The 13,206-nt window shown below is 41.9% G+C and overlaps 1 protein-coding gene across 5 annotated transcripts in view; it reads right to left on the bottom strand.

Moving 5' to 3' along the window:
- Positions 1-13,206, bottom strand: part of Ylpm1 (YLP motif containing 1) — a 91,866-nt gene extending 78,660 nt beyond the window's left edge. For 3 of the 5 annotated variants that reach the window (XR_003950068.1, NM_178363.4, NM_001347421.1), the window contains exon 1: positions 12,053-13,088. Coding sequence is in view for 3 of the 5 variants with exons in the window: in NM_178363.4 (NP_848140.3) it covers positions 12,053-12,919 (867 nt within the window). In the remaining 2 variants the exon portion in view is untranslated. Of the gene's footprint in view, positions 1-12,052 lie in introns of all 5 variants that reach the window. The other 2 variants (XR_003950069.1, XM_006516100.4) reach the window with 1 other exon arrangement.

The following is a 13,206-nucleotide window of genomic DNA, read 5'->3' as shown; positions in this document are numbered from 1 at the left end:
CAGGAAGGCAGAGGCAAGTGGTCTACAAAGTGAGTTCCAGGACAGCAAGAGTTAAAAAGAGAAACCCTGTCTTGAAAAACCAAAAACTAACTAAATACATAAATAAAATAAATTTTAAAAATATTTGTATGCACACAGGATTGAAACCCAACCTAGCAGGGTGTGGTGTATACACAAAAATATGCCTTTAATTCCAGCATTTCTGATTCAGAGGTATAAGAATTTGTGAGTTTGAGGGGAGTGAGGTCTACATATCAAGTTCTAGGCCAGTTGGTGATACACAGACTCCTATCACAAAGGAGGAAAAGGGGCTGGTGAGATGGCTCAGTGGGTAAGAGCACCTGACTGTTCTTCCGAAGGTCCAGAGTTCAAATCCCAGCAACCACATGGTGGCTCACAACCATCCGTAACAAGATCTGACTCCCTCTTCTGGTGTGTCTGAAGACAGCTACAGTGTATTTACATATAATAAATAAATAAGTCTTTAAAAAAAAAAAAAAACAAAGGAGGAAAAAAAACCTCACTCTACATTTTATTCTTTGTTCTTTCTAAAGCTCAAGATATAATTTTAATTTACAAAAATCTATTTAAAACAATTTATTTATTGTTATAATCTTGTTAATCTAGATTGAATCAGAATGTCCCACTCCCAATTAGTTGTTTTCAGATAGGAACTCACTATGTAATCTTGGCTGTCCTGCAACTTCCTGTGTAGACCTGGTTAGCTTTGAACTCAAAGATCTACCTATCTCTGATTATTACTGAGTACTGAGATTAAGGTGTACACTACCACATTCCGCTGATGTCAAAAGGGTTAATTTTACATGCTCACTTTTTAACTATTTATTTTTGGCTTTTTGAGGAAGGGTCTCTACATAGTTCTGGCTGTCCTGAAACTAGCTCTATAGAACAGCCTGGCCTCAAACTCAGACAGAGACTCACCTGCTCCTGCTTCACAGTGCTAGGACTAAAGGTGTGCGCCACCACACCTGGCCACACTTTCTAACCCAATTTTGATCTTGGGTGAACAGTTCCTACATTGTTAATATTTTATTTTATAATCTCTCCTAATTTTCTGTGTGCAAAGAGATGTATAAAATATACTTAATAGATACATTTTTTTCCCAACTAGACTGATTTGTTATTTGTTCACTTACACAGTGTAATTTTCTTTGATTAAAGACATTTTTGAGATAGGGTGCAACTATGTAGCCTGCCTCTGCTATGATGACTTACTGGGATTGAAGGTGCGGCCACCATGCCACAGCTCATCCTCTGCTATTGTGATCTAGTCTTGTAACTTTAGGAAAGTGCTAAATCACATAACAGGATATCAATAAATGATACTGACCACCAAAAGCCACTTATTTTGACCTAAAACCTTTCTAATTTATTGGCAAGAATAAATTTTATCTTACTAATTGTTTTGGCTCTTATTATCATACATATAATCATCAGTTCCCAGAACAATATTACTTTTACTACTCAAATTAGAAAAAAGTGTGTGGTGGCACACATCTTTAACCCTGAAGTTTGGGAAACAGGGACAGGCATATCTCTGAGTTCCAGACCATTCTGGTCTATATACCCTACTCGAGGTCAGTCAAAGCTACATTAGTGAAACCCTGTCTCAAAAAAATAGTACTACTACTAAAAAAAAAAACAAACATAGTAATAATAAAAAATAAAAGAAATTAAAAGTCAGCAATAATGAAATATTAAAACATTTTTTCAGCCAGGCATGGCACCATATGCACTTGGTAGAAGCAACTACACAGTAAGTTCATTATCAGACTCAGCTATAAGAATCCCGATCTTAGAAAAACAAAAGAAAAAAGAATTCAACTTCCTTTACTACTTTAACAAAATAGTAAGCAAGACAGTGGTAGCACATGCCTTTAATCCTAGCACGTGGGGGCAGTCTAATCTCTGAGTTTGAAGTCAGATAGGTCTACAGAGTGAGCTCCAGGATAGCCAAGGCTATACAGAGAAACCCTGACTTGAAAAACCAAAGAATATATTGAAAATATCAATAGATACATCATTCACCTTAAAAAACTAAGTCAGGGACTGATAATGCAGCTCATCAGTTGATAGAGTATCTGCTTGCCAAGTATGCACTAATTCCTGAGTTCTTTTCCCAGCATGAAATAAAACCAAGCAAGGTATCACATGCCTAGGATGTTGGCACTCAGGAAGCAGAGGCAGAAGATAGTAAAGTTCAAGGTTATGAGACAGCAAATAGGGTAAAGGTGCTTGCTGAGCAAAAGCCTAGTGATTCCAGGAACCTACATATAAACAAAGGAGAGAACTGAATCTAGAACATTGTCTTTCACCTTCCACATGAACCACACACAGACACACACACACACACAAGACACACCCACACAATTTTTTAAAATTTTTAAAAAGGCCATAAGTTCAAAGTCATCATTCTAAGCTTAATAGCCAGTTAAAGGCTAACCAGGTCTACATGGAGAATTTGCCTCCAATGGGGTACATGTTGGGGCTAAGGGCTAGGGATATTACTGAGTGATTAAGAGTGACAGTTTCTCTTCCTGGGATTAAGTTCCCAGTACCCACATGGTGGCTCACAACCACCTATAATCCAGTTCCAAGGGATTTGATACCCACTTCTGTCCTCTATGAGCATCAGGCATGCCATGGTTCAGATATACATACAGCAAAAACACTCATATACATAAAATAATATTTTTTAAAAGAACAAAGAAGCCGGGCGTGGTGGCGCACGCCTTTAATCCCAGCACTCGGAAGGCAGAGGCAGGTGGATTTCTGAGTTCGAGGCCAGCCTGGTCCAGGACAGCCAGGGCTATACAGAGAAACCCTGTCTTGAAAAACAAAAAACAAAACAAAACAAAACAACAAACGAACAACCCCCTCTCCCAAAAAAAGAAGAACAAAGATATGAAAAAGCAAAGCAAGTGAAACCAAGGCTTCATTTTTATTGGTGAGAAATTGGCCTCAAACACTTGCTTGTCTGCCAATACTGGCATTGGAGCCAGGGCTGCCATGTGTAGCTGTTTCAGTTGCTTAAAGCATCACTAAAAGACAAAGACACCAGCTCTTTCACAAGTTAAAAGATAATGGCTACAAAGATGAACAGATATAGATGAAGATGTATGTACTATGTATGACACCCAGAAGTATATTAAATATCTTACTCAATTTTTCTACACTTCATTTAAAAACAAAAACAAAAACAAAACAAAACCAGAATCTCTAGAGCTGAAGAGATGGCTTGGTGGTTAAGAGCACTGACTGCTCTTCCAGAGGTCCTGAGTTCAAATCCCACAACCACATGGTGGCTCACAATCATCTGTAATGGGATCTGATGCCCTCTTCTGGTGTGTCTGAAGAGAGCAATGGTGTACTCATATACATAAAATAAATACATAAATCTTAAAAAACCAGTCTCTCACTGAACCTGAAGCAAGCCAATTCTGCTAAGCCTCGTCTGGTTGAGTGTCTGGTAGGCCCTGGGGATCTTGTTTCTACTCCTCAGTATGTTGGGATTAGTGGTGTCTACCACACTGGCTTTCACACGGATCTGACCATCATGTTTTATCTACTAAGCCATCTGCCTATGACACAGGTCTAGATTCTTGAATCTAAACACAACCTCTTCTTACCTCTTCATCTTTATCTTAGATCAAATCCAGTATATAAGCTCTGTTAGGGTTTAAGTAGCTGTTGACTCAGAGTATGTTTTAGTAGGTCACTTTCTATTATTATAAACCCAGTAAGTGAGAAACACAACTACTTCAGTCTTAGGCGTCAGTATGTTTCCGAAGCTCAACAATGAACAAGGATGCCATTAGAAATGTCCTCAGTGACCTCGAGGTAAAGTCAAGTTTGGACTGGTTAACAATAGACTGGGAGCCAGTTCTTCTGAACACCCCAGAATATAAGATAATTTCATGTCTTATGGGATGTTGGTTTATAAAAAGAGGAAAGGGTAGCATACGTTACTTTAAGAGACCGACTGGGAGCCAGAGAGATGGTTCAGCAGGTCAAGAACTTGCCGTGAAAACACAAAGACCTGGGTTTGATTCCCAGCTCCTGTGTAAATGTGTATGGGCATGGTGTTTTGCCTGTAATCCCACACTTGGGGAAAAAAAGAACAAGCTAGCTAGCTAGACTAGCCAAATCAGAGTTCTAGATCAGTAAGAGATCCCGTGTCTATATTTATATGGTGGAGAACAACTGAAGAAGATATCCAACATCAACCTCTAGCCTCCACAGTATGTGCACACAAGTGCACACACTCTGTTGCCACCACTACCACCATTCAACACAGAGAAACTGAATAAAGGGGTCTGAGACATTGAGAACTCTAGAACTATTTGCCACAAATATTGTTACCCATAAAGATGCTAATTTATTCAGGCAGCACTAACTACCTAAAACCAAGGACTACATGATTTTGCAAGAAAGGGAATGTTATAAAGTGTGTCTGTGTGCACTATTTTAAAGATGAATATTGCAAAGTTACCATCCCCATCTAGGTTATTACCAACACCTGTAATAATGTCTGTATTCTTTGTAGATCTTAAATGATGGAAGAAAACCTGCCTTATCAATCAAACATCTACTTTTGAAATTGGTTTAAAATGACTACTTTTAATATCATTAAGATTCACATTCTCCTTTAAGAACTAAGGTCACCAGGTATATTTAGTTTCCATTTTTAAAAAGAATATTCCTTTACTTCCTCTTTCTCCAGTTCCTGCCCTCATTCTCTCTTGCTCCCTTTCAGTTAAAAACTTCTTAAAAGCATACTCTATACTCACCATCCCCATCCTCACCTTCCATCACTCCTCAAATCAATGCAATATGGCTTCAGTCACTATGAACTGCTCCTGCCAAGGTCAACAATAATCTCTATGTCAGTAAGGGGGAAAGATAACTCAGAATCCTTATCTTGCTTGACCGATTAGTAGTACTTGACACAGCTGGCTACTCCTTGCTCCAGAAGTATCTTCCCTTCACAATCTGTAGCCCTGCTCTGCTTTCATTTTCCATCCTTCTAATGTTGGCCTTTTCTCCACTGGTTATTTGGACTGGTGATTCTGAGGCTAGCCACAGGTCTTGTAGCCTCCACTCTTATCTCATACACCACCCCCCCGAAGAGCTTATCTATTAATATGTCTTAGAACATATTGTATATGTATGTTTTATACTGACAATTCACAAGATCTTGCTTCTAGACTCTATGTCTGAATCTAACTTCTACATGGATAGCTCCATTTGGAATTTATGCCCAAGGATCTCAAGCTAAGTATACATAAAGCTTAACTCCTATTTTCCACAGCATCCCTAAGCCTTTTCTTCCTTCTCGTCCTCTAGGTTTTGTATTTTATTAAGTGGTATTATTAATCACCCAGGAGCCCACTGTTGGGAGCCGCCCCCACATTCGCCGTCACAAGATGGCGCTGACATCCTGTGTTCTAAGTGGTAAACAAATAATCTGCGCATGTGCCAAGGGTATTTTACGACTACTTGTACTCTGCCTTTCCCGTGAACGTCAGCTCGGCCATGGGCTGCAGCCAATCAGGGAGTGATGCGTCCTAGGCGAAATATAACGCTCCTAAAAAAGGGGACGGGTTTTCCGCCATTCGCTCTCGCTGGCATCTCGCTGGCTCTGCGCGCCCTGCGCTCTCTCGCTGCCTAAAGATGTAAACAATAGAGCGCGCTCTGCACTTTGGCGCGCCGGAGCTCTGGCTCCTAAAGATGTAAGAAGGGGTGGCTTTCGCTTTTGGGGCTGCGGTTTTTGCGCTCCTAGCTCCTGAAGATGTAAGCAATAAAGTTTTGCCGCAGAAGATTCTGGTCTGTTGTGTTCTTCCTGGCCGGGCGTGAGAACGCTATTAAGAGCCCACCCCCAAGCCCACCAATCCTTGATGCCTCCCTTGCCATGACTATCCAACTGGATGGATTCTAGCAGGAGACATCTCTTCTGTCTTTTTACCTCTTTACATCTCCACTAATACCATCCATGCCCAAACCCCCAGTTTTCTTGCCTAAATTACTAACAAGTATTTATCCTAAATCATTCTTTTGCTTTTTAATTTCACTCTCCACACCAAAAGCAGGGCAAGCTTTCAAAAATGCCAATCCAGGGGCTGAAGAAAGTTAAGAGGACCTGCTATACTTAGAGAGGACCTAGGTTTGGTTCCCAGCACTCACATTATAGCTAACAACTGTGGATAACTCCAGTTCCGAAGATTCTGACACCCACTTCTGGCCTCTATAGGCAGTGTATACATATGGTATAAAATAAAATAAAATAAAATAAAAATCAATCTTTCTAACTGTCAGAGCTAGAGTGATAACTCAGTGGTTAAAAGCACTGGCTCTGCCAGACAGTGTTAGCGCACGCCTTTAATCCCAGCACTTGGGAGGCAGAGGCATGGGGACTTCTGAGTTCCAGGCCAGCCTGGTCTACAGAGTGAGTTCCAGGACAGCCAAGGCTATACAGAGAAACCCTGTCTCAAAAACAAAACAAAAAAACAAAACAAAACAAAACAAAACGCACTGGCTGCTTTTGCATTAGACCCAGGTTTTTGGTTCCCAGCACCCACGTGATGGCTCAAAAACATCTGTAACTCCAGGTTACAGCAGATCTAACACCCTCTTAGCTCCACAAGTGATTAGCATACAGGTAGCAAACAGATTTACATGCAGGTAAAACACCCATACGCATAAAGTATAAATTAATAAAAAAAAAACTAAATGCCCATCTAGGCTGGGAGGAGCAGCGCAGTGGTACAGCCTAACCTGTCTGCGCACCACTAAAGCAATCAGGGTATCACATTTGCCTTCTTAAAATCCCTCAATGGCTAACTACAGTCTTGGAAATAGTCTTTAAAGCTTTCTCTATTACATACATACCTATTATTTAGAACCTGTGCTGTCAGAGACCCTTCTTGAACTTGTTTTTGGTCTCTCTCTCTCAAACACACACACGGTTTTCCTTTTCTGTTATTTTTGTTTTTGTTTTGAGACAGGGTCTCATGTAGCCCAAGCTGGCCTCAACCGCTCTATATAGCCCCGGACTCCTGATTGTTGGGATAAGGGTATGCCACCAAGCCAGCTAAATATTATTTTATAAAGGTGGCTTCTTCAATTAGGATACAGCTCCTAACAGTAGTCAATCATTTAAAAGGTATCTATCTGTTTTTCACTTCCAATGTGTACAAAGAATTGTGAACAACAGTGTGTGTATGTGTGTGTGTGTGTGAATTTGTGTGTGTGTGTGTGAGAGTACATGTCTGTAATTCCAGTTCTCAGGAAGAGAAAACACAAGGACCTGGAGTTCAGGGTCAGCCTTAGCTACTCACCAAGTTTAATACCAAACTGGGCTACTAGAGTCACTGTCTCAAAAAGCCAAAATAAACAATAATAAAACTTTTTAAACCTACCTTTTCTAGTTTCTTATATTCTAGTAATATTTCATATTTTCCAATCCCATGGCATCCTGTATTTCTCCTCATTAAAATAAAGTCACTGACACCAAGAACCACAGCTATGCTGCTCACCATCGTATGTACAGTACTAAGCACAGTGCTTCATCTTAAAGGACACTTCTGAGCACTACACTCAATGTCAACATTTTACATGGGCTATTTGGAGAATGAAAGAAATAAAACCACAACTCATTGAGAAGACTACTATACACTTAACTGGTCAACCCCTTAAACAGAAAAACTAACTCTTTAGAAAGAATATCCCATTAAGTTATCAATGTTTTACTCAAGTATCTAGAGAATAAATGGAAAATAGTGAAGTATTTGTCCCATCTTTCCAGTACTAACTGTATTCCCAATCAAATAGCTCTAGTTCACAAGTGAATTTTCTCATAATTCCATCCACTAAGTCAGGAAGAAACTGCAGAAAGGATTTACAATCACACTACTGAAAATTCCAATGAAATGATTTAGTCATACAAAGACCATCAATGAGTAAGTCACTAGAGAAATACTAGAAAGATACAAGACTGACAAGAGAAGCCAACAGTGAGAGCCAGACTGCCCCCACCTAAATCCATTGATCAAGCTCAGCATCAGAAGAACTGTGGGACAACCAGGCACTCACGATGGGTGCAAATAAAGATCTTGTATAGTGTAACACCTATACTCTATACATTTGTCAACATCAACTAATCTTCAGTCTAGTGCTTTGGAGTTAAATTCTAATTTATAAAAAGAAAATAGAAGACTCAACAAATAAAATGGCACAATTATCAAGATAGAAGCAGAGTCAGAATGTCTGATATTCGAAAGAATGACAGATTTTTCATCCAATTCAGGGCATAATGTAGGGGGAAAAAGGAAACAAGAAACAGAGATATAGATCAGGAGTTCTCAAAGAAGGCGGCTCTCTCTTCCCTCCAGAACTTATGGTGGTGTAGCTCACAATGTCTACAAACATTTCTGGCTCTCAAAACAGGGAGAGCACTACTGGCACCATTGTTAGAGACATCAGTAACCACCCTGCAATGTATAGGGAAAAAATCCCATAACAAGTCCCAAAGGTTTACAGTGCTCAGACTCAGAAACCCTAACCTACACGATTAAGAATCTTCTATTTACGCCGGGCAGTGGTGGCGCACGCCTTTAATCCCAGCACTTGGGAGGCAGAGGCAGGCAGATTTCTGAGTTCGAGGCCAGCCTGGTCTACAAAGTGAGTTCCAGGACAGCCAGGGCTACACAGAGAAACACTATCTCGAAAAAAACCAAAAAAAAAAAAAAAAAGAATCTTCTATTTATCTTATCCCATGTTGGATCTTAATTTGAACAAACCAACAAAATATTACTGAGACAATTGGAGGATTTAATAAGGAATTCCTCTGAATTCTGATAACAGGAGACAAGAGGGAAATCTAAAGAGACTAAGCATTAGATAATACAAAGACTTAAGCTTTTATAATGTACTCAGTCTAAAAAAGATCTTGACTCAGCATGGTGGTGCATGCCTTTTAGGTAAACAGAGGCAGACAGATCTCTGTAAGCTGGAGACCAACCTAGTTTACATAGCAAGTTCTAGCTGCCAGTGCTACATACTGAGGCTGCAGTTTTTTTGTTTGTTTGTTTTTTGTTTTGTTTTTTGTTTTTTTGTTTTTTCGAGACAGGGTTTCTCTGTGTAGCCCTGGCTGTCCTGGAACTCACTTTGTAGACCAGGCTGGCCTCAAACTTAGAAATCTGCCTGCCTCTGCCTCCCGAGTGCTGGGATTAAAGGCGTGCACCACCATGCCCGGCTCTGCGTTTTATTTTTTAAGACATGAAAGGTCACTCCCACCCTCGTTCTTTTCTTTCTTTTTAAAACTAGGTAACTGAGGCTCTAGAGATGGCTTAGCAGTTAAGTTACTTGTTGCAAAGACCAAGACATCTGAGAGAGCCTGACAACCACAGGCTGTCCTCTGACTTCCATATGTACACAGTGGCACTTGCACCCCACCCACCCCTGCCACTCACACCCAGTAAATGATAAAATGTAATAGAAAAAAATGCTTTTAAGAAAACCAACTAAGAACCTAATTAAGAATGTAGAACACTGGAGAGGAGGATGTAGCTTTGCAGACTACTTAACTAGCACGCACAAGGCCTTGTGGCTTGATTCCAGTACAAAAAAGGGGAAAAACCCCAAAACATATAGGGGACTTCCGGGATAACATTTGAAATGTAAATGAAGAAAATATCTAATAAAAAAATGAAAAAAAAAAAACATGAGTGAAGGACAGAAGATGTAAGATTTGCTTTAAAATATTTAAAATTATGTTCATGATATTTTCTCTACTTAATGCTTAAATCTTTCACCATACATTTTTTAATACAATACCCTGAACACCAACTAGCTCCCAGAAGTTGTCCTCCCACCTCCTGACCTCCATATGCACACTGAGCCATGTCATGTACATGTGCAGCAGGCCCACACTCCCATCATATATAATAATAAATTTAATAACATTTTCCAAATCTAAAATATGAATGAAAACATACAGAAGGATATACAATGTTTATCATCTAGTAAAGCAAGTACCTTAGGTGTAAAGAATGATAACTCTTGAATCTTACACAACAAATCTTTATAGTGGTTCTACAACTTGCAAGGCACTGTCCTAGGTGCTGCAGAGCATTAAGAAGACAAACATCACCAAATCACATGAGTGATTTGCATGTATGGCTCATGGAGACTGAATTTTGAGATGTGCTTTGAAAGTATTCCATTTAAAGGTGAGAGAGAAGTTAAGGACATTGGGATAAACTCCATAAAGTTAAAAATAAAGGGCATGCAAAGCCCCATTTCATTTCCTCCTTCTGTATTCCCAGCTGGCTTTGAATTCCAGTAGCATCTGGATGGCCTTGAACTCCCGATCTCCTGCCTCTGCCACCAGTGCTAGGGACTGCAGGTGTTTGTATCACGATGCCCAGTTTATGCAGTGCTAGGAATATAATCCAGGGCTTTGGGGATACTAAGCAAGCACTCCACCAATGAGCTCTATAGTCATGGGCAAGGCTCTTCTTGATCTGGTGTACACCCAGACCCCAAGCTTCACCCTGCTGTTACTTTCTATCTTTCAGCAAGAATCAAAAGCACTACATGTTCAAAACACTGAAAGAAGTTCATTTCAGATGAGGCAGAAAAACAAAAGCAGTATTTGTTCCTAGTGAGTACTTATATTAAGATAGTCTGGTATGCACATTCTTCTTTTTAAAAGCCAAAGCTGAGGGTGTAGCTGAATGATAGAGCACTTGACTAGCATACCCAAGGCACCAAGTTCAATCCCAAGCACAACAAGTCAACTATGTAACTCATGTGTTTCTCTACATGCCCAGAAAAAGTCAGACTGAGGTCATAGTTTAGCTTGAAGGAACTGGGCAACTGGAGGAAATAATCCTCATGAGCTGATGTAACTTTGGTATAAGACAGCAAAATCACTTATTCTACCGTCCTGTGAGTGTCTCCTGTGCAGACCCTGCTTCTCTTAAATACTGAACTACAATAATAAACAATTACCTTTTGGAATCTTATACATTACCCTGAGCTTGAATATCATAAGATTCTTAGTGAATTTAAGGTAGATGAGGTCAAATAGTCACAATAGATGATCTATTCCTACTTATTTATTTTTGATACAGGGTCTCACTATGTAGCCCAGGCTGGCTTCAAACTCTCCCATCCTCTGGCTTCTGTTGACCAAATACTGGATGGAGGCACAGGTTTCCATGCCCAACTTCTATGTTCCTGCAACCCTGTCATCCTCTTACTGGTCTGTGGAATGCAACATCTTCAAAACAGATTGTCAAAAAGTTTTGGGATGGCTCTCACAGGAGCAGCCATCACAAAACTTTCTTTTCAAAACCTCAGCCAAATTCCAAGGCTATTATTTTCAAGTAAATGGTAATAATAATGAAATGTAGCAAATTCACCATGCGGCAAAATTATCCTTAGGAGATGGTTTTGAAATATAACAACAGATTCTCCAAGGATCAAGTCTCTAGAGGCCTATGGAGTCCACATGAACTCACAACATCAGTTAGGATGTCATGATGAGACTTCCATCTTTTATGTGCTGAGAACCCACTTCTGGAAACAGACAGCTATCTCTGGCCCCTGCATATTTTGCTGGTCCTAAGAAATTAACTGGTCAATATTTACATGTATTTAAACATCAGTCCTTTAAGAATTTTCTTTTATACTGCCTCCCCATGAAAATCTTAGTTTAAAAAAAAATTAAAACAAAGCTCTGTGCAACAATAAATACTGAATGCTGGTCAAAGAAAACTAAGGCATACATTTGAGAAATAAATCTAGTGCCAACCTACTACAACTTCAAGTGCCTAGTCTTATCTTTACTCTTCTTTTGGTAATCTATGGTCAATTTAAAACCTGGCTTTCAGGGCTGACTCTTAGGGGATCTTTGGAGTATGAATGGGCTAGTCGTTGGCTGTTGGAATTACGATAGGCATTAGCTGGTTAAAGCCCAAGACCTGCTCACGTAAAGCCTAAATGAAAGATGTGACACAGTGCTTACCTGTGGAGTCATTGTAGAGGGATCTGGTTCAGGAGCAGCTTGCTTCTGTTCAGCAGTCTTGTTCTTGGCCCCACTCTCCAAAGGCTCTTGCTGGATAGCTGTTTTATTCCCAGAAGGGATGGACGGTGGTGGTGGTAGCTGGGGTTTAGAAGGGCCCTGGGAGGAGCGGGAAGGAGAGGCCTGAGAAGGGGGTAAGTAGGGCTGGGAATGGCTCAAATATGATTGTGAGGAGGACGAGGAAGAATAAGAAGGAGTGGGCGCCAGATAGGACTGGGAAGGTGGAGACTGTGAAGGGGATGGCTGAGCAGGAGGCAGGTAGGGCTGAGCGGAGGAAGGGGGATAGTACGAGGGTGGTGGCTGAGGTGGAGGCATGTACGACTGGGATGGGGGCATGTAGGATCCTGGAGGTACAGGGGGAGATTCAGGAGGGGACTCCAGCTCCATTGGAACCAAACCCGGAGGCCCATCTCGTTGGTGGTGGATCATCTGGTGTTTGTACTGCTGCTGCTTCTGATAACTGAGGGCTGGTCCAGGTGGCGGGGGCATCGGTGGCGGAGGCGGCTGCCAGTCTCCGTAGCCGCCCCCGGGCATCACCGGCGGGGGTGGCAGCGGGGGCGGAGGAAGATGGTGGGGTTGGAGCACGCACTGCATTTGCTTCTGGTGCATCTGCTGCAGCTGCTGGAGCTGCGCCAAGTGTTGCTCTCGGAAGCTCATGAAGCCTGAAGAGGAAGGGGCCGCGGGAGCCGTCGAACTGGAGTACCCGGGCCCCGGCGAGGCCTCGGGAAGCGCCACCGGTGGCGGCGGCGGCGGCACCGGCGGCGGCGGATAGTGGCTGCTCCCGCCATACCGGCCCCAATTCGGATACATATAGGAAACGAAGGCGCGGGGCTCGTCCCGGCGCCGTTACTCGTCGCAACCGACCTCCAGGAGCCGCGGCGGTGACGGCGACAGCCGGAACTCGCGGTGCCTTACAGGCCGCGGAGCGTGTGAACGGAGCGCGCCAGTGCGCCGGCGCTACGGAGCTGGGCCCGCGGTCGGGAAGGCGGGGACCGTGCTGAGGCAACTACGCATGCGCAGTACCATCGAGCGGAGAACAAAGGCCAGATAGAGGGAACCTTGGCGCAGGTACTCGCTGTTGCCGCCTTCCTTCGGGT

This window comes from Mus musculus, chromosome 12, assembly GCF_000001635.26.
Source record: "Mus musculus strain C57BL/6J chromosome 12, GRCm38.p6 C57BL/6J".
In the NCBI taxonomy this organism is placed as follows: domain Eukaryota; kingdom Metazoa; phylum Chordata; class Mammalia; order Rodentia; family Muridae; genus Mus; species Mus musculus.
This window is presented reverse-complemented; position numbering and strand designations above follow the sequence as displayed.